The sequence below is a fragment of the Haliotis cracherodii genome, unplaced genomic scaffold (assembly GCF_022045235.1).
Source record: "Haliotis cracherodii isolate W230 unplaced genomic scaffold, xgHalCrac1.p SCAF_10, whole genome shotgun sequence".
Taxonomy (NCBI): domain Eukaryota; kingdom Metazoa; phylum Mollusca; class Gastropoda; order Lepetellida; family Haliotidae; genus Haliotis; species Haliotis cracherodii.
The window spans coordinates 33,709,176-33,732,206 of NW_027266265.1; the positions used below are offsets into that span (position 1 = coordinate 33,709,176).

At 40.1% G+C, this 23,031-nt stretch overlaps 1 protein-coding gene across 1 annotated transcript; it reads right to left on the bottom strand.

The window, feature by feature from the left end:
- Window positions 1–1,553: 1,553 nt before the first annotated feature.
- LOC139454330 (alpha-protein kinase 1-like) lies at window positions 1,554–22,760 on the bottom strand. Its single transcript, XM_071235961.1, has 2 exons — window positions 22,661–22,760; window positions 1,554–6,493 (listed from the first exon to the last, which is right to left on the bottom strand). Exon 2 carries the CDS (start codon window positions 6,479–6,481, stop codon window positions 5,510–5,512), a length of 972 nt encoding a protein of 323 aa, XP_071092062.1. The 5' UTR covers window positions 6,482–6,493; window positions 22,661–22,760; the 3' UTR covers window positions 1,554–5,509.
- Window positions 22,761–23,031: the final 271 nt, after the last annotated feature.

A 23,031-nucleotide genomic window follows, 5' to 3' on the forward strand; every position in this document is an offset into this window, starting at 1 on the left:
ATGATTTTGGGTTCGAATCTTGGTTCACCCCGATTATGTTTCCAGGTTTGTCAGCACCATACCTGTCATCGTGGGTTTCACAGAAGTGGTTAACGTCTGAGACCTGCATCACTTCGGGCTTTCCTCCCACATTAAGCTGACATGCCGTGATATAACTGGAATACTGTTAAAAGCGGCGTTAACCCCCAACTCACTTCACTCACTGCCATGTTGCCATCGAAGTGTTGTAAAAGTCCTTGCACTTTATTGGCAGTCCTGAAAAGAGCTAGAATGTAAATAATATGGGTCTAGCTGTAACAAAACCTCATCTGAAAACTACTGATAGAATTTTAATGCATTGTCAGGACTTGATTTCGCTGTATAAAACATGCACCTGTGCAAACTATTACTGAAAATTGAAACCTAATGTTTATGTCTATATGTACCAAGTACATGTCAAAATCTTTACATTTGTGTCCCTGTGTTGTGTGTAATTTAACTTGTTTTAATGGGCTGAACATCATCAAAATGTGGGTACTTCAAGATGATGTGCATTTTTCAAGGTTGATAAATTGTTGTGAACAGGGTGCAACCTTGTTTGGTCTTGTGCAACTAGGTTTCCATGTCAAGATGCACCTGGTGCAATTTAAATCAAGCACTGATTGTTTACTTCCGGTTGTATTACTGAATATATTTTAAAGTTATTATGAGCAACACTTGAAGTTGAAAATTAGCAACAGACCAACCTGAGGATCCCGGAATTGTGTTAAAATCATGGGGAAGTGTTATTAATCGCACTTGGGTTTCAAAGTACCAATGGGTCCATGAAACCAAAGACAGTAACAAGACATTGTGTTGATGATCCAGGAAAGTAATTGATCTTGGTACGATTGAAGAAAGTGTGCTTAAGTCGTTGCACAGATGAAGCAGTCACCAGAAGAAACTGTCAGTCATTGATGGGATTAAATTTGCAGGATTTCGGTGTTGTTAAACAAGAACCCTGGAAAACATGTTTTTCTCTGAAAAGTGCTTAAAGAGTGGTTGATTAGAGTCCAAAGATGTGTGTGAACCCTGTAGCTGCACCAGCTCCCTGGGGATTAGAATATGTCAACAGTAACTTTTGTTTGTCGAATGAGGCCAATTAAAGGTCAAGCTCATGACTGTTGGTTGTTGAGTATGTGTCAATGTACCCCATCAATCACTGGTTTGTCTGGTCCAGATTGGACTATCCACAGGCCTCTTGTCTTATAGCTGGAATATTGCTGAGTTTTGAACCCACAGGGAAACAGCTAGAAAGTGGCAGACTGTTATTTGAAACATTGACTCATTCACATAATTCTTAGACATGGTAAATACATTTTTATAGAAACAATTTATAGAGGTATAATGGATCAGGTGTTGAGGCTTTGGACTTGGTGGATTACTTGTCATCTCAACTAAGGTGCGTGAATCATTACTCGTTATATCAATCACAGGTTTGTCTGGTCAAACGTAATGAATTCCAGGCTGGTGTGAAAAACTGGAATGATGCCGAATGCTGTATCAATCAACTAAATACAACAAACACAGTTGAATAAAAGCCAATGTTTATTTTACTGTTATGTACAGTTTGAGCACCAGTAATCAGAAGCCGACATTGCATTGCTTGTCAAGGCAGTGAAAGCAAGTCCAACACAACACATGTCACATGACACAACCCATGACAGGTCACATGACAACATGGAATGATATGAAGTACACAACACGTAGAATTCCCATGAGCATATTAAAAAAACATTGACAAATACACTGGTCAGTTTGAAACACAAAAAATGCATTTGATGATTACAAAACGGTAAATGAAGTAATAGTAAAATACACCAATTATGTCAATGTGCCCATAAATCGATTTGTTATAAACTGAATAATTTTATGTGGAAACCTGGATTTCTTAATATGTCTCATGAACAAACTTCAAAGGTCAAGGAATCAATTCTGGGTCTTGGTATGACCAACTAACACTTTATCCACTTGGCTACAGAACCGCCATTCAGTAATTGTTGAGATGAATGATTTTTAAACTCAACCAAAACCATGATCAGTTCTAATTTTATTGTATTGTTAACTAAATTTTTAAAACAAGTGTTTGAAAGTTATAAATGGATCAATTTCCACAAGATAACACTTAATTGATATGGAAATAGAGACATCTCGGTTTTATCTCATATTTTCTATTTTACACAGGCCAGTGTGCTGAGAATAAACAGTTTCTCATCGTCACTAACGACTCAGTGATTGGTACATAGTTCTCTTCCAGTTTATAAACAAAGTAAAAAATATACATGGATTTCTGACAGCAATACACTGAAGTAAGTGTAATTACTGAGAACAAAATATATATAGAAATGAAGACAAAATCAAGGATTATTTGGCACAATATGTAGAATCGTTAAAATCGCACAAACTACATAAATATATATTCTATAGACTTAGCAATCCAAGTACGTCAATTTACAAAACTTTTCAAAAATAGAAGATGCTAAAACTGGAGCAGTAGTGAACACTGTGCAAGGGAAGTAACTATGTTCATTTTAAGTAACCATATCGTTCAAGGGTTTATCTCCCTTTACTGGTGGGGTGATTATTTTCCAGTATATCATTAGGTTTTGAGTTTTGCATTATGTATTTCCATGTAAATGAATATGAATTGCTAAGCAAGCAAAATAACAATATATATGACATAAAATCACAGATGAAATAGCACTTTTCATTTTTAAAAATACACCCTGCCACTTTGAAGCTAGAAATCAATCACTTTTCAATCAAGAATTGATCTGCCATTTTATCACAAAATCAAAACATATACAATATGTAAATTTGTTAAGCTATCTTTCCAATACCCATAACTTGAATCACAATGGAATATTGTGGTCAATGCCAAGCAAACAATATCATCTTTTTTAAGGAACCCACAAGCTACTCTTATTATCTCATATTATATCAAAACGATTATACAGTTGAAACCCTATTAACTAATACAATGACATGACCGGATTAGCAAATTTCTGGATTTCTCAGTGAAAGGATTAAAGTAAGCTCCTTTGTGTACATGTAAAGTATCCCAACAAGAATTGCCCATAATGAGGAGTTTCCGGAATAATGGGGTTTTACTGTAGACAGATCAAACACTGAGTACACCGTCAATACAAGACAAAGTTCATTACAGACAATGCTTACAAGCACAATTCATTCTCAACAATTCACGTCACAGAAATAATTATGGCAGTCGTTTGTATTTCAATAGTCTTGGACTCAAAACAAAACTAGACTACATGACAATAATGATCTCACGTTGATAGATTCAGACTGTACAAAGGACTGTTTGATTTGTGGAACCTTGATTATTCTGTCCAGTTCGATTTGTCCAGTTTACTGATATTCTAGTCAATCGTTGGAAAATATAGAACAGTATTTTACCATGATCGCCCGGATTAGATGGTTTCGGATTAACGAGGATTTGCAATTTGCAAGTTTTGTGATATCGCGATGGTACCTACTTTTGTAAGCGCCTTCACATGCAGCGTCAACAGTTTATATGGACATACGGGCGTGGGTACACACAAATGCATCAGACATTATACCTTTCGGCAACACGAGATTTCTTCCAACTGCCAACACAAGGCCTGAGATCAATTCCTCTGTTATAGTACGTAACATGTTGAATGTTGAGACATAGTTTAAACCTCATAAATGACATGCTGAAATGTCATGGATATTAATCATGAAATAAATGCACGTCGGTAAATACAAAAAAATATTCAACGTCCGTTTAGTCTTAATCTACAATAAGACTCAGATTTTCCAAATATACAAATTTCCGATTGCATCGGAAAAAGAATGTGAGATAATAATTGCCCACATACCGGATTAGTTGGGTTTCGGATAAACGGGGTTCAGCTATAGATTACGGGTCACATACTTCCTTGGCTAAAATAGTATCAATTTTGTTTTGGTGAATCGCTCAGGATATGTCCTTGACAAAACACAATCTTCACGATGAAGTTAATAATAGACGACTTTTTATGTCGTATTTAGAGGAACAGGTTCACCTACCCGGGCCAAATGAAGATATTTTGACTCATGGGGAAGTTTAGTTATCCTCGAATAGAATAATGTCACGGTGATGTGGACTTATTTTAACACGTTATAGGTTTAACATAACAATTTTTTTTATCCGAACAAATTGAAGCATACGGGCAAAATAATGTCCCGTGACGTCTAAATTGGATACGATAGGCCAGTTTGGATTCAATGTCAGACACATTTCTTCATGCGTAACCTTCTTGAATAGTTTCATGCCGCTATTAAAAATCGTCTGGAAATATCACGGCGGGGGCAAAAGAAATAGGCTTCACACATTGGGTCCATGTGGAGAATCGAACCCGCGTCTTCGGCGTGACGAGAGAACATTAGGTTAACCCAGATTGCAGAGCTTCTGATTTATTCGAATACTGATTGACATTTCCCTGTGAGTGATTTTGAACAGTATTCCAGCTGCATCACGGCTTGTCAGCTTAATGTGTAAGGAAAACCCAAAGTGATACAGGTCTTAAATGTTTACCACTTTCGTGCTGACAAACATAATCGGGATGAACCGGGATTCGAACCAACAGTCATAGGATACTGGCTTGTCCAAGGGACGCAACTCTGCATAGCGAATTGGGGCGCTTTAGACGACTGGGCCACCCGTGCCCCAAGAAGTTTCTTAAATACCAGGCATGATAGTCAGAGCGAGTTCTGGATTTGAACCAATGATGAAAGGATATTGACACACCTCATGGACGCGACTCGTGTCCCTGTTAATTTGAAACGAATGCATATAATATTTGAACGAATGAATTAGTAAGAATTGTTTACAAACAAAAGTACATTTCAGCGATTGAGACTCAAAAGAGATTCACTGCAGAAATAAAAGACTTTCTTTGTGAACGAGACAAGCAATGACCTCAAAAACATTCATGAATAACGTGGTCTTGCATAATGGAAAGGACCTACAGACTTGAATATAGGGAACAAACAACCTTTGAATAAACAATTGCATTGAGTACCTATGTCAAGAGACGCTTTGAACATCACATCAATGAATATGAGACATATTAATACTGAACACATACAGACAAAGCGATGATTTTGGCAAACAGCATAGCTACATATAAAATGATATAATTTGTGCTTCGGCGATAGCTGCGCAGTGTCTTATGCATATATTTTAGGGAATCTTGCAATAAACATGATATGTGCTATATATGATATGATTGAATATAGAGGTTGGATGCGCATGTCATATTTCGTATTCGGGTATTGTCGTTGCAGGTCGTTTATTCTCCGTAATTGTCCGATGATCTGCTAATGTGATGGAACAATGTTCGTGGGGGCGATATGTTGTCATTTCATATTCGGGTATTGTAGTTGATGCTCGTGTCTTCTCCGGAATTGTCCGATGTTCTGCGAACAATGTTCGTGGGTGCGATGAATTATATCAGATGACTCTTTAGGCTGAAATTGGGTGATGGTAGTTGGGTTGATAGGGTGTGGTTGTTTGGTTGAAAGCACATGCGAGGCGAAGATCGGGATACATTTGGTATGGCGGTGGTGAAGGGAAGTTGAAGTACTGCCCGAACGAGTAAGGTGAAAACTGATCGTATCTCGGCATCTGGGAAACGTCGAACTCGCCGCCATAAGCGAGATCGGGGTCGAATGGGGCTGAAGGCTCGGCGCGATCTGAGAAATGTCGCGGCGTGATGAATTCTCTGCATAGGTCATTACAGACATGATTCGCAAACACCATCTTGATTCCTTTTTCTCCCAGATCCCACCCACCGTACTCTTTGGTAACCGAATGGATGGTTGGAGTCTTCAGACACGTCTTTCCCCTTTCGGAGCTCCCTTCCAATCCGCAGACGACAAGTTTCCCGGCAGAATTGTGGTACGTGAAGTGAACAAATGCTTCAAGGATTTTGGTTGCAGTGGTTGGATTGGCTTTTCCGGAATGGCTGACAAAGTTCTGAAAGTTCTTGCCAATTTTCTCCTCGATTAAAACCCATTCCTGCTTACAGAGCTTCCTCCCGCTTGATAATGCGTTCTTCATGAGACATACATCATCCATGCATGCTTTCAGGAGACTAGTGAAGTGAATCGGGAATTCTGGCGAAATCACGCCCGTGAACGGCACAACAAACGACTGGGCTGTTTTGGATTTCTTGATTTCAATATTGCACATTGTTTCCGTCCCGACCTCATCCCGAAATATTTTAATGACCGTGTGGTCCCCACTCCGCGGTCCTTTCCCGTTCAAAAGGCCGACGTAGGCCTTCAGACGTTGACCCTTGGCGAACGACGTTAAGTCGAAACTGGACCAATAGCAGCAGCCGTTCTCATCCGGGCTAGATGACAGCGTGGTATTAGCAAACATGGCGTATCCTTTAGGACAGCTCACATCAGTCGGGCGAGAAGGACAACTCATGAAAGTCCTCAACTGTAACAAAAGAAAACACACATTATTGTTGGTAACAACTGAGATAGGAAACAAACTAAATAGAAACAAAATCATCCTAACAATTTGAATCGAAACTTTTCTCATGAATTGTGTCGTATTCTTAATCTTTACACAAAGTTTAAAAAAAACAAAAACTTTTTATTCTGTCCTCAGGATTACGTTAGGGAAGGGTACTTTATTACTGGGATGTTGGTCAGATGTTTCTGATGCAATAAGTACTGATAATGATGACCCTCCCCTAATGCTTGTCATATTTTTGGGATGCCCCTCCCCATGTCCTTGTACATTGCTTTCATGATCCTCATCCAATATTTGTATTATTGTTTTACCCTCCTCTAGAGATTGTCTTCATTTTTGCTGACCGTCCCCTGGTCCCCTTATAATTAGGGTACTTAAAACAAGGAAATTGTCATTGTGATCCATATCGTCTAAAATGTTCCCAAATATACATTTTGCTACATCTCACAAGATAATTAAAAAAGAATGAAATGCCAATCATTCACAAAATAATTCGTTTGCCCACAATCTCATTAAATTCAAATCACAGTTCCCGCTACCGCTGAACAAAACTTTGTCTTGCGGTAGCGAGAACTAAGATTTGATTTTAATGAGATTGGTTTTCCCCAGTTTATAACAAATTAATTGCTGCCTTTGATGGACAATCAGAAGTTTAAGGAAGCAGGGATGTCAAGAGATATCTCTCCAGCGTTGCAGAAAACTAATAACAACGTTGTTACGTACAGAGAGTCATGTCTTCCAAAAGAAGCTCTTTTTTCAAATTATTTCAGCAGTAGGAAGTTTAAGGATTTGACAACGTTACGAAGAAATACATTGAGTGATAACTGCATTAGAATCCATCTCCTAGTTGGTCTGTCTAGGCGAAGGAAAAACAAGGATCTTACTGAGACTGATGGAGATCAAAAACTATTACACACACATCTCTTCAATAATCACGACGTCAAGGTATCAAAGGAGTCGGACAAACTTCCTCATTCACTTTATCAGAACCAGGCACTAAGGTTGGTAAGGGTCAGGAGCGAAGGTCGAGGTTGGATGGTCACGTGAGAGTGAATATTGTTTAACGCCGCAGTCAGCAATATTCAAGCTATTTTAAGACGACCTTTTAATAGTCGAACCGGGAACAGCAGCACAGTGGTGGACTGAATGATCCACCGGACAAACTGCCGAGACATGATGACACCTACTACATCCACCCAATCCTCATTTACGTCTTCACTTGCGGCAAACATCGGATACCGGAGACCTATCTGCACCCCAAATCCCTTCATGGTGGGGTGGTTGGTAAGGGTAAGTTGAGACTGAATTGTTGAGCGTTTGTTAAATAGGAAGCATGCATAAAACCACCACCTTCATCATCATCATCATCATCATCATCATCATAGCAGCCCTCACCCAAATTCGGAATCTACATCTTATAGATGTATTATCGTTGCGCCTGCATCCCACATTACGCTGACACACCGTTATATAACTTACATACTTTTCAAAGAAGTGTTAATCCCAACTCAATGATACCTGGGACCCGTTTCTCTGAGCCTTTTAAGAGTACAACGATAATCGTAAGTGTATGTTATTACCAGACCTTTATTTTTCTTTAAAATATACGGATATTTGGCCCAAACTTTGGCTCGCAGACTTGGTTGATGCATGGCATCGATATCGTATCCCAACTGAGTGGATCGATGCTCATGATGTCAATTATTGGATGTCTGGTTCAGACTCGATTATTTACAGACCGCCGTCATATAGCTGGAGTGAGTGAGTGAGTGAGTATTTACGCCGCTTTAAGCAATATTCCAGCAATATCACGGCGGGTGACACCAGAAATGGGCTTCACACATTGTACCCATGTCGGGATTCGAACCCGGGTCTTCGGCGTGACGAGCAAACGCTTTAACCACTAGGCTACCCGACCGCCCCCATATAGCTGGAATATTGCTGAGTGCGGCGTTAAACATCAAACAAACAAACACGGCCACTACATCTACGGAATCCGTGCCGATAGTACCGAGGAAAGTTACATTTGAACATCCGCAGGTGTATCGGAATGTGTCCGGACAGCGACAGTTGTGTCGACGTTTATCCCCGTGAGTCGTATAATAATGGCATTCCCTTTGTTAAATTCTCATGGGATTAATTCAAATTGATTTGCTAAAATAATATTTCAATCATTCGCGTTCGAGATTAGCAAAAGAAATACCCAAGTGTATGTTCCCAAAAGAATGCAGTCGTCCTCAAGGTGAAGATATATTACCCAGGGAGGGAAGACAAATTGTTAAACATTCTCAACTGACAAGTCAAGCCGATACCCAAGGATATTGTACCCCGTACTCCTAATTCTACCCCACTCTTGTCGCTGATACGGGTAGGAGGCTGGTTGGGGTTAATCTGCAGGTGCATATCGACGCTGGCGGGGACACACTGTCGGGTTAAAGCATGTCAAGGGTGTGTGCATAGGGTGGATTCCTCTAAAGGGAGACTGGCCGAATCGTTATCAATGAAATACGGCATGACAACATGACAAATAATACTGACGTTGCGTGGTGCAATCCCAAGGGTGTTGAGGGGGTAGATGAGAGTGGGAGACCTCGTGGGGTACAGTTTGGGGGGTGGGCGTGGGGGTGGTGTGTAAACTGAGACGTCTGCCCTCTTGTGCGCTGTGTTGACTCGAAACGCAATTGGCGGCAACGTTTGAATTGATATAGGGTAAAACAACACGTGTTTAGTGATAACGTGCTGTGAGCTGGGTGGGAGTGATTAAAACGACTTCAAAAGTCAGGGCGCGGCGACCTGCTCTGCATGGAGAAACGGGGAACCAGGCGATAGCCTTAGCGAGTTTGCGTTTATTCACTCATGCACCCCTTTGTCTGTGGCGTGATGACATGAACGTGTGCGTGTGCGTGTGTATGTAGGTGTGTGCGTGCGTGCGTCTGCTTGTATTATTAGCCCGGAATAATGTCGGTTTTATAGTGTTAGTCCATTGAGATACCATGCCGCAGTTTAACTTCCACACCTAACTAAGACACAGTAAACTCCGAATCGAACAGTCCTTGTTTTATAAGTAACAACAAGTACCATCATTTTACGTCTTTTGGTATGACGCGCCCGGGAATCGAACCACTGACCTTCAACTGTCCCCTTGATACTACAACTTCCATAATGCCACTTACAGATATAACACTCTTAGAGATAATGTTACCCTAAGCACACTGAAACAACGCTTCAGTTTCACGCAGGACACTAATAACAGTGATCAGAACTATACCCAGACTGACATTTAGTTCCAGAAATAAAGTGATCTCATTGAAAATATATATCTACGAATTACAAAATATACTCCAAATGGAGCTCGGCACAATCAAATATGACCCGTGATCCGGGTAGAGAATAGGTCTTCAGCAACCCATGCTTGCCGTGAGAGGCGACTAACGGGGTCGGGTAGGTCAGGCTCGCTGACTTGGTTGATGCATGTCATCGCATCTCAATGTGTGGATCGATGCTCATGATGTCAATCACTGGATTGTCTGTTTCAGACTCGATTATTTACTGACCGCCGTCATATAGCTGGAATAATGGTGAGTGGGGCGTTAAACAACAAACACAGAACACAACCCTTATGTTCGGGAGCTGAGGCAATCTAGACTTGCCAAATCATGCTAGCCTTGCGTTGGACCTCTTTTTGATATATTCCTCGGGTCTGGGAGACTAACCTATACCGAAAATGGGCAACACATCACCGAGCATAATCCTTCTGTAAACATTCGGGCCTGGTCGGGCCTATGCCTGAATATGGGTTTACGCCGCGTTTAGCACTATTCAAGCAATATCACGGCGGGGAAGACAAGGAATGGGCTTCACACAGTGTACCCATGTGTGGAATAGAACCCGGTCTTCGGCGTGACGAGCAAACGATTTAACTTCTAGGCTACCTCAAAGCCGCAGTAAATGTATCTCGCCTATTCGCTAAATTATTTTTGCCATTATAGCAGTCTCTTTTACTGTTTCTACGTATAAAACATAATAAAACATAATTAACGCAAGCCTTTGTCAGTTCCACATAACACCTCATTATCATCAATATTCAACTTTGTCAGCATTCGTGACTACTCGTGTCATTCCGGGACAGGCCAATGGCGACGATACGGAAAGAGACGAGTCGTAACGGATGCTTTGTCATATGAAACATCCCTCGAAGCATTCAGGAAGGAGTGGAGGATGTGTAGAGTTACAAGCGAGCCTAAGTTAAACGGAAACAAGTCTTTGTACACGCGCGACCTTGACACCACGAGATTTACTGCCCGGGAAACTGTGCACAATGACCAAATCTGGTAAACAGCGATAGCGCTGAGTGGATCTGAATAATGCCCTGCATTGCGTGCCGTGTCGCAACCCGGGGGTAGGGCTTTGATAACAAGATATTCGCTGCTTTTCAGGTGTTTGTGTTACGACTGTGTCCCCTCAGGGAGGTAGCGTGGGGATTTACCGTCATCCCATATGATGGTAGGGTGGTGTCGCCTGTCGCCATTAATTAAAAATACGGCTGTCGGTAATTCTCGGGGCTGAAATCTGTGACCTGATTTTAGTTTAAAATCTTAACTTATATTTTGTTCTTCGTTTATTTACTGCTGTGCACAAACAGAAGAGAGAGTAATGTAGAAAGATGACTGAGAAGGTTTAGAAACATTTAAATAAATTTGGATTATGATTAATTCCAAATAAGTAAAATATAGTCTGTCTTACAGACCCTGATACAAATATATATCAAATACAGCTCATGCAAGTCTATAATGTTTGGCAAGTCTAGATCACTGCAGTATCTGAAAATGAAGAGAGTCACTGGGCTCCTTTTTATTATATTTTTATTAAGATAACTGAACAACTGTTTTTTTTATGTAAGATGTGTTCATTTCAGAGACTAGATGTTAGTCTAAGTAAAATACATTATATATTTTTCCGACGTCTGTGTAGATGGTCCTCAGAAACATCTGTTATGTCGAAGTCAGTTCTTTCCCCGATCAATCTCATTAAAATCAACCTTTAGTTCTCGCTACCGCTCAACAAAGAGAGTGAGTGAGTATGGTTTTACGCCGCTTTTAGCGATATTCCAGCAATATCACGGCGGGGAACACCAGAAATGGGCTTCACACATTGTACCCATGTCCGGAATCGAACCCGGGTCTTCGGCGTGACGAGCGAACTAAACAAAGAGATCTTTGTATAGCGGTAGCGAGAACTAAGGTCTGATTTTAATGAGATTGTGCCCCGATACACCTGTAGTTTTATATTATTAGTTATTACAATTATCAATTCTTTGACTTCCAAATTACCTTTTTTACGAAGTTGTCTTAGCAGTTTCCAATAACGTCGAGATATCCAGAAAAAAAACCTGTTCGAAATGACACCTAGAGGGTATGTCGCGACCATATTGATATTAGCACAGGTTCAACGCAATATTAGAAAAATGCATTGCGACCATATTTACAAATATAAATTTTATATACAACCAATACACAAGGCATGACACTGGTTGATTTAAAGGACGATTAGAAGTCGGGAGGACGCCGACGGAATATGTTCGGTGAGTATTTACAATCAACTCCGGATCTAACGAATTCGCGTATCGTGCCCCCTCGGCTAAAACGAACATAAATCTAATCTAGCTGTGTGAAAAAGGCGCTGTTCTTCATATGAATAGCATACACCTTTTACTCGGAATCTGGCGCACATATCATGCATGACCCAACACATACACTTGAAGCGGCTTTGAAGTGAAAGAGCTGAAAATTTATCATAATTTGTATTCAACGCCTTGAATAGAAGCAGAACTTTTTACAGCATGGCTGCGTCTCCTGTCATCTTAGAGCTTGCTGCATGTTATCAACGTTCCTGAAGTGTAACGTCGCTGATGGCGCAACAAGGTTTGAGGCACGATTATATCACGAACATCAATATGGACGCCATTATAACCGTATTTGTATTAATACTGAGTTTGGCACACCAACTGTCGTGAAAGCTAAACAAAGCTTGCTGACGGCGACATCAGTTGTCATACCATGGCACAGCAAACACCGGACATCGTTCATTCCCACGGTATCTCACTCATGACTAATAGTCACTTAAAACATGGACATTTTTAGGCACCAGCCACAGGGACCCCCCCCCCCCCCCCCCCCCCCCCCCCGAATAATTTAGTCTTTTTGGCAAAGTTTCAGCCATATCACTCAGGGGGGCATCACCAATGGGTGTCATTGTACCAATGAATGGAATCGAACCCGACCCTATGCAGGCGAGCCAACTCTTTAACCACCAGGCCCCACATCATATGCCAAGGTATTCTACATAATCGTATATATGTTAAAAGGGCGCAGTGGTAGTCGAGTGATTAAAGCATTAGCTCGTCACGCCGAAGTCCCGGGTTCGATTCCCATTGGGTACAATGTATGAAGCCAATTCCTGGTGACAGTACAGGGATATTGCTAAAAGCGGCGTAAAACCCAACTCACACACCCCATACATATATGCAGCATAACAGATTGTTATCAGCGTTTCTTATCGTGACTTATGCTGACGATTGAATAATGAGTAGAGAATACAAAAAGAATCAATTCTTCAATTAAAATTTGTGGGCAATATAATTGTACTTTGTATTGTGGACCAGGCGGCTGACATTTCAAATAACTCGCCACGATGCGGATCCAATGACTCCCACATAAATTTGAAATATGCACTTAATGTCACTGTATGAGGTGGATGTTTATAAACCTGCATGACTGTTCCACCGTGATTAGGCTTAAATTACACATTTTCAAATTGTGTAAATTCGTGTCAAGGTTCTCGCGACCATCCCCACCAAACAATGAATGAAATAGGACACAATTTCCTTTTCAACATCGAAATGAGGTCAGTATTTCCTTTCAACTGGGGCCAAATACGGCGTCTAAAACAGGGATTACAAGTTTGAGTGAGTGGATGTATCTATTATGCCGCAGCAATCACAATATCCAAACTATATCACGCCAGCTTGTAATGTCCTTTCTTAGGTCCTTATCTTATCAAGTCTTTAGGTCTGTGTTCGAAATAAAAAATAAGACTTTTTCCATGATTGTTCTGTTTTTGTTAGTATATATAGGGTCGGTAACATAGATAAAATAACAATTTCCGATTTGAAAACTTAGTATTTTTGTGAAAATATTTTTTTTAAATGTTAACACTTTTATAACATTTATTTAAAACAAAACAAACATTGTTAACAATACCACCGACACTACGAATAGTATTTGAGCAAACAATTACGGGTGAATAAGCACATACCACTTGCTCGCTCAGACAGGGATGCATTTTGTGATTATTTTATTCATAAGAATGATTTTCAGGCTCGGCGATAAAAAGACTAAAACTAGAAAACTTTCACATTCCTGAGTTTTTAAGTATCGGAACTTCCTTGCCCTTTTTCATAACATTTTTGCGGCGCTTAAACACTTGTTCAGAAAACTGAATTGCCATTGTCAGGAACTGCGTCTTACTTCGACACATCCGATCATTCATTAAACCCGATTCCTTATATTCGTGGCTGTTGCCCAGTGTTAAAAGACGAGATATATCAGATCGTTCAAACGGGACTGTTGTCGTCACCCTCGTGGTCAATGGTGTGATATACATAGCGTCTACGTCGAAAGAGAATGAAAATGTGCGAGTATTTTTTACCCATATTTAGAGCTTGAATTTTGTAAAGGCATGAAAACGACATATATAAATGATAAATGCACTTCATGATCATGCCAGTCATTAAGTTTGGAAGAATCACATCCGTAGCAAGTTGCATCATATTTATTCCCAGTCCACTTGATAAGAAAACTCTTTGTAGCGGCGTGCTTATCACTAACTTCACCCTATCCAGTCTGTGTTTCCTCATACTCCAATTTTACCTCACAAACAGCTGCTCCCAGCCCGACGCTGAACAGATTGTGTTTTACCATACTGGTTTTACCCAGACGCTGCTGCCCAAGACAGAACAAAGCTTTTCGGGTGGAGCGGCAGCGTGGGGGAGACGAAAGGGATGTTGCACTCGAATGACAATAGATAATTGGAGTTCAAGCTTGATAGAAACACGTGTCGAATATACTGCTACAGGGCGGGGGGCATTAGAATTGCGTTGTACGAGAAGAGTACAATCTAAATGATAATATATGGTTTAGTGACTGGTGTTCGCCAAGGTAGAGACATATTGCCGCGTCGATTACTGCTGTGGACATAACATTCATGAGGGGCAAATAACGAGGGCCTATGGTGATTTATGAACGAATATAATAACAATGCAGAGAGAACAATGCTTTCTTTGTCTCACGTGATCATTTAAAAAAAGTTAGACATGTTCACGTAAACAGTTACCAACTAGAAATTATTGTCATTTGTAAAAACATACACACCTCGATAACTTAAATCAGTTGTGATGTTGCATATTCATTTGTGTATCTCTTTTCTCTTTATATCGTATCAGATTTAAAATCTGTATCGTCACCGAGCACACGTGAAGATCTGGTTAGAATTGGGGCGGTCGGGTAGCCTAGTAATTAAAGCGTTCGCTCGTCACGCCGAAGACCCGGGTTCGATTCCCGACATGGGTACAATGTGTGAAGCCCATTTCTGGATTCCCCCGCCGTGATATTGTTGGAATATTGCTGAAACAATACTCACTGACTCATTGTGGTTGGTATTCATCAACCCATGCATGTCGTAAGAGGCGACTGACGGGATCGGGTGGCCATGCAGGCTCACTTGACTTGGTTGATGCATGTCATCGTATCCAAATTGCGTTGATCTGTGCTAATGTCAGTCACAGGATTGTCTGATCTAGACACCATTATTTGCAGACCACCGTCATATAGATGGATTATTCCTTGGTGGAGCGCCAAACAAACAAACAAACGTTGAAGGGTGACTAGTCTCGGGTTATTTATCCCAGGAAATTACATTCAAAACCCATAAACACTAGGTTTTTTGTGTCTAATAGTCCCGTTAGCTCGAACCTAGAGGGACCGTGTTGTTACTTCGAGATATCCGGACATGCGAGATAACGAGGCATGAACATCTAAATCAAGTAACAATGTCATATAATATTGTATATATTATCGATTTTCTAATAACAAAGAGACAATGTCTACATATAACACATGGTGTTAATCACTATGTCGAGGACTATAGGCAAAGATTGTCACCACACAATGGAGCACAGCGACCTTTAAATTGATCAACACATTTTCACTGAGAACAAGGAGCATGTTCTGTTGAATATCAGGTTGCAAAGCCTTAAATGAGATTGGAATTCTAGGAATAGCAATCGGTTGCTAGGCTGTCATGAACAAAGGGGATCAATGGAGGAAGAAGGGTGGGTGTGTAACGCGAGGTCGGCTATGATTCACAAATTCACATAAAGAGACAATTAAGCGACCTTTGGGGCTTCCGTGACACTGCTTTGAATAGTTACCGTTATCATGAACTTCACGAGTCCCCGATAGTGTTGCTTGATACGGGATGCGTCACTTCTATTATAATTAAGCCCTTACTCTGTATGTATGAGCTCAAATGACACATGGCTAACTGTTTCTCATCGTAGTTTGAACATGTGAAAGGAACTTTCTAATATTTGCCTGAACTTTAGAAAACAAAGCATAATATATCGTGTGTAAACATAATGCATTTGAAACAGTCAAACTATTCTTTCAACACCTAGTATATTCCTAGACTGGCAGAACTGTAGTTGTCAAGAAAACAAACTGATATGCAATGCGGGATGTAACTATGTCTCTCTTACAGACTCTTGTGAAAGAGCATATTTGTAATGAAACAAACTCCCCCATTATTATTTCACGTCTTTGTCTTGAAATTAAAAGACTTTAGGGTTTCCTTATAACATGATTTTATTCTGCCTAAACGTGACTATTTAGGAGACATGATAGCCTAGGCTGTAACGTAGACAAAGATATTATCCCTGAAATAAAGTTTTATATAAGGTTAAAAAATAACTCTACAAAGCGAACCCACGTATATGAACCATCAAGAACCTTAATGTCAAAGCTAATAAGAGAGTGAGAGCTGAAAAGGGTGTTGGCGAATATATATATATATGTCCTCTGAGGTCTGTGAGAGAGACAAGTTGTAACGATGCATCGACGTTATAATGCGATTCTTTATGTCACGATACCAGCCGCGTGTCGATACAAATACAAAAAAGGTGATTCTCTCATGTCATTGCAAGTCACATAACGTCAAACATGATTTACTTTGGAGGTCTTCTGACCCGGAAACCGTATTGGGACTATGCTATGTCTGTCTTACCATTGATATACATACACTATCGCAAGCAAACCACCACCACTCGACCAACATCTTATTAAACATTCCTAGCCTATTTCATGGATTAACATGATATCAAAAGCTTTTCATTTCCCCCAAACAAGAGCTAGCCATTGAATACAGCCATACAAAAGCATGGCTTTCCCATGCATAAAACATGAATCAGGAATGACGTCATATACGTGGGGTTGTCCGCGAAGGACATGCGCTGCATAATGATCACCCAGGCCCGTCATTATACACCTGAAGACATAATCTTGCCTTTATGCTTCCATGACTTCTTATACAGTATCTCCTTCATGTCGTATGTTATGCACATATCACGATGATGAATTTATAGTTACACAATAATGAAGTCAGTGTGCGAAGTTGTGTCGTTAACGCAGCGACGCCTGCCGTCACACTTAAGTTGCTCACTTCCCGACGGTCTGGGTTTCCCTGTCAGGATTGCTGTGCACTGTGTTTTGATCCCTGATTCCTTTGTTTGTTGTTTAACGCCTCACTCAGCAATGTTCCAGCTATATGACGGCGGTATGTTAATAATCGTGTCTGAACCAGACATTCCAGAGATTGACATCATGAGCATTGATCCACGCAATTGGGATACGATGACATGCATCAACCAAGCGGCAGTCCTGACCACCCGATCCTGTTAGTCGCCTCTTATGGCAAGCATCGGTTGTTGAAGACCTATTCTAACCCAGATTTTCACGGGTGTAAGTCTCGACGACGGCATTGAATTTTTGTTAGAGATAGATAGCTTTCGGTCATCGCTTTGAGACGTCCAGAGAAGGAATTTGTGTCTGACAATGTTGTCTTTCCCAGTATTTTCAGATACGAATGATTATGTCAGGACCCATTCAAACATGAATATCAAATGTTCGAACCCAAATTGAACTTTCCTAACACAAAGGGGACGACCATTAGGTATTAAGCTGTGGTAGGAGGGGCTGTTCCAAACTAAAAAAATGAAGTAAGTACGTGTTCTCTGAATATAATGATTTTTTTTCTGAAAACTAGTTTGTACATCGTTCACAAAAAATAAGCAATTTACGAGTTTTGATGCAGTTAGGGGATCAACAATTTCATATTCTGCGGGGGACCAAGGAGTTTATCGAAACCAATAAATTGTCCCTGAAAACTTTTGTAAATAATAATGATGCTACAATCTCATTAAAATCAGATCTTAGTTCTCGCTGCCGCTTTGTTTAGCGGTAGCGAGAACTAAGATCTGATTTTTAATGAGATTGAATGATGCTAATGACTGTTAAAAACATTGCCTGCCACAATCCAAGCAGACCTTTCCCAGAATATCAAATGGTCGGTCTTTTATAAAAACACAACCTGCTGGAATACTGGAATATTACGAGTACGGCGTTAAACAACAAAGAAACAAACAAAGTCAAGTCATTTGTTATCCAGGGCGGAAAGATATCTGGTGGTTGCAATTTGTGACCTTGCTGATTACATCGTGCCACGTCAGCGTGGATCGGTGCTCACACCATCGCCCATTAGTTATACGGTACAAATCCGATTATTTACAGGCTATCGCGGTGTAAGTATAATATTGGTAACTATGACGTAGGGCAACATTAAATTATACCTACTTTTTCAGAAAATAGTTAAATAACTCCTTAAACCCAAAGAGACGCATTACAGGGCTAGGTGCCATGAAATACATCAACCTTGTCCACAATGACGTTGCTTATATAACATAACCAGATCTTTTAAAGCATGTCATCCCCAAAGTAGATAAAATTGTGAAATATCCGAATGCCATTTTCTGTTTTCCCCATTCTCGGGACTACTGCTGTCTACGTTTGAAATGTCTACTTCCTCAGTCATAAATTACCCCGATCATAAACAAAAAAACCCGCTACCCTGCAATAATCATATTTCAGACTCTTGATGTATAGGCTGTTATTATACCACCTGGTGTGTGCACGTTATGAGTATAATGCTGCTGGCATTTTTCACAGTCATTAAAGCATTCTGGAGAAAAACGTACATCCCCATTGGGATTTCATAGAATGGTATCCAATGTAGTCATTGACATGAAGAATTTTAATCAGACATACCAGATCAACTTACCACATTGAAAAATTGAAGAACAATCATCACAGGGTATTTTGTATGGAAGCCTTTACGGACCACGTATGTTTGAAAGATCAAGATAAAAACTGAAATTTCAAGATACTTAGTTTCATGTTTCTAGAATTTCAAGATAGATACGTTGAAATGTCAAGTTTAAATCTTGAAATTTTAACTTAGTATGTATCTTGAAATTTCAACTAAGTTTGTATTTTTCATAAAGGGCCCTAAAAGGTTTCCATAACTTTCAGTGTGCCTTGAGGGGGGTCTTTTGTTGGGGAAAACCTTGGTTTATGTAGGTCATCATGTGTCAGTGACGTCAGAAATTATGACAACCACGGCTTTTCTGTTGATGAAGAGGGTCTGGTGACACGTATTTGATAGGAGCACAAAGGCGATCATTTTATACGCTTCATAGCATCATAATTAATTTAACTGCGGTGATTATAGGCCGTGGATGGACGTATATAGTTGAGGGTATTAAATTTTGCGTTGAGGTATCATCCTGATGCTGCAAGGTAGCTATTATCAAATTCTTTCAAGAAAGGTATAGAACGTTATTTGATTGCTCTTTGGACGCTAGAGCAGTTTGATCTTACTGAAGAGTTGAATTTCCAGTTTTATAGGATGGTTACAAACAATTAATTTCCTTAAACCGATGCCATATTTGGGTTTGGAACGAGAAACTAGACATTCCTTTCTAAGACTTACTGAATGAATATGATGTTACGCTGTGTTGAGCTGTAGTGCAGCAATATCACGGTACGGGACATCAAGGACGGGTCTGATCTATGTAATTCGGATACGATCAACCAAGTCAGCGATACCGACCACCCGGCACCATTCGAGAATGGGTTGATGAAGAGCAATCAATGATTATTTACAGACAATGATATCAAGTTTGGACCAAATTCGTGACGAGCAAACGCTTATCCACTTGGCTATCCCTTCTCTTGATTTTACAATACATACATTAGGGGAGCATCGTTTCTCCGACCGTTCAGTGCATCGCGATACAAGTATTGATCGATAGGTCATGTATCGAAACGAGACAGGTGTACACCACCATCCGTGGTACAATCTGATGATGAATGACAAATTTACGCAAAATTCAGAAATTTTCCATCTATATCATGGCGGCAGGTTTGTTTGTTTGTTGTTTAACGCTGCACTCAGCCATATTCCAGCTGTATGACGGCAGTCTGTAAACAATCGAGGATGGACCAGACAATCCAGTGATTGATATCATGAGCATCGATCCACGCAACTGGGATACGACTACATGCATCAATCAGGTCAGCGAGCCTGACCACCCGATCCCGTTACTCGCCTCTTTCGACAAGCATAGTCGCCTTTTACAGCAAGCATGGGTTGCTTCTACCCCGGATCTTCACGGAGCCAAATGACTTGAGATACAGGGTACATTCTGTGTCTTGCACTCCTAGTAGAGTCGTAAGTTTGTGAAGCCTATTTTTGGTTTTCCCCGCCGTGATATTGCTGGAATATTGCTAAAACCATACTCACTCACTTTTCAGTCATGTGACTGTTGGGATCTCTACGTAATAGAGACTTGCATACATCCATAGCCGAAGTAAGAGAATATCAACTTGACGCGTAACACTTTTCACTTTGAGAAGTGTCCTCGATGTTGATACCCAAATAATCAGGACTTCTTACCAGCCGAAATTGCCCTAATTTGTGTGGCATTAGCAGTAAATGGCTGTTTCCGACACAATCCAATCTATAAGTGCCTTTGATGGCTGCATGGTTCACTTATCTACTACGGTTTGAAAAATGATAATATCACAATTTCCTTTGAACACTATTTGTTGGCGAGCATGTACTTAAATTGGCTTCTTGTGTTGTAATTGATTTCAATACTTTGGAGTCACGCAACACGTCACTTGTGAAAATACCTGGCCTAAAATGGAGGTCCCATCAACCCGTCAAACACAAATATACATTTACTTAAAAAAAGTTGTTTGTTCAACTTTGTAACACGTGCACATATGGCTGTATCGTGTTTGTTGGTGGTTTGATGATAATTAACTCAATGTCAATAATATAAGCATATCCTTCCCGCTGTCTTCGGCTGCTAAATATTCAACCAAAACATATCCATAAAAGTGAGTTCAACAAAACATTTCGGCAAAAGTTTTGGATAATGTAATATGGTCTCAGGTAATGTGAAGGACAAGTCAATGACAATGGTAATGTGAGTCTTAGGACATGTATTCACGAAGAATCTATTTATATGACTGAATGAATTCATCCACGCATGAAATGTTAAAGGAAAAGTGGAGCGCACATTCAAACTACGTTAATAAAAGTGAGTAAGGTATTGCAAGGATATACTCTATGCCCTATGCTTTTTTATGATCATCGTCGCGTGGTGGCTATCCGGTGGATTGGGTCAATGTAAAACGAAATAACCAGTTGAAATAATATATTATAAAATACATATTTCCATAACTGCACATATGATATATGAATTTGTAAACTATATGACACCTGATGTATTTCTTCATATAACAGGCGACTATGCTTGTCGTAAGAGGCGACTAACGGGATCGGGTGGTCAGGCTCGCTGACTTGGTTGATGCATGTCATCGTATTCAAATTGCGTGGATCGATGCCCATGATGTCAATCACTGGATTGTATGTCCAGGCTCAATTATTTACAGACCGCCGTCATATTGCTGAGTGCCCGGCAACACACAAACAAATATTTCGTCATAGATTATATACATGTATAAAGCTAAAAGAATATTTATGAAACTTGTTGTAAACTTTATTGCATGTTCATAATATATTTTCTCAACTTTTGACAATAAATTTGAAACTTTTTATGTCACGATTTATGAACAATTAGCCTGAAACTTGTAAACAGATGGTAAATCAATTTAGATTTTTCTGAAGAAATGGAAAAGTGATAAAAATCCAATAGTCACTGCTGACTAAACAAAACAGGCCCACACCAATAACAAATCACCAGAATGTTGTTTTGCAAATCCGAAATCTATAAAGAAAAAGACTTTCATAGTCCTTTTGAAATGCACCGAGAAACTCAGCGACAACCCAACACCCCTCCGGGCTAACCCATTCGCGTTTGCCTTGAGTAAACATTTCAGGTCAGCGGAACTAGCTATTATGTCAAAAAGGGTAACCGGCTTCTCTCAAAGTAAATACCGGGCTATTCAAATTCGGAAAGTAGAACAAGCAGAAAAAAGATATAAGTCGATGTAGTTTTCTTCCATTTTCACTGATATCATGTGTAAACCTGATGTTCCCACAAATATTAACTCATAACATTACAAAATAACATGTCGTCTGCCTCCAATCGTCTGCTACAGCGTTTGAAACGATAAAAAAAAACAACGAACCGCGCTTTGTCTTATCGACATGCGCGGGAAAAGGAGCGTGGCTATCTAAAGGCGTTTAATGTAATCAAGTCAGATTAACACAACCTGGTAGATTTAAGAGAGTGCTGAAATGTCCTAAATTTTAAAATAAAACGCTCGACTGCCTCTGGGCAGAAGTGGAACAGAACACGCGAGGCGGCTGATTCGAAGTCAGCAGCCGTTACAAGGAAAAACTCGTCTGTTATTTGTTCGTTTAAGAATTTCCTTATCCAAGCTATATTAAAACATGAAGGTTTATCTAATGAATATAAGAACTTACCTCTCTCGGAGTTGAATTTGACCGGAATGAAGTACTTTCCTCAATTCTACTTCTCGGAGAGAGTTGAGACGAGTCGCGATCACATGGGGGACAAAAATAGTACAGGGATTCCCTTCAGTGACGGGCTTTGTTGTGAGCAGCGTCAGTCACGTGATACGGGACACCGGTTCTCGCATTGAGAATCAATACACGAAAACACGCGATGATTTGAAACTTGAAATAGAAACACGTGACCATGTTAATATATGTTCACGACTAGTATGAATTGTGTACTTACGTCGATCACCTTTCCGAAGAAATGGAAAGCACTATGTTCCCCCTGGTAACTGAACATGTTGATAAATTTGTACATGACACAGTAGGAATGGTCT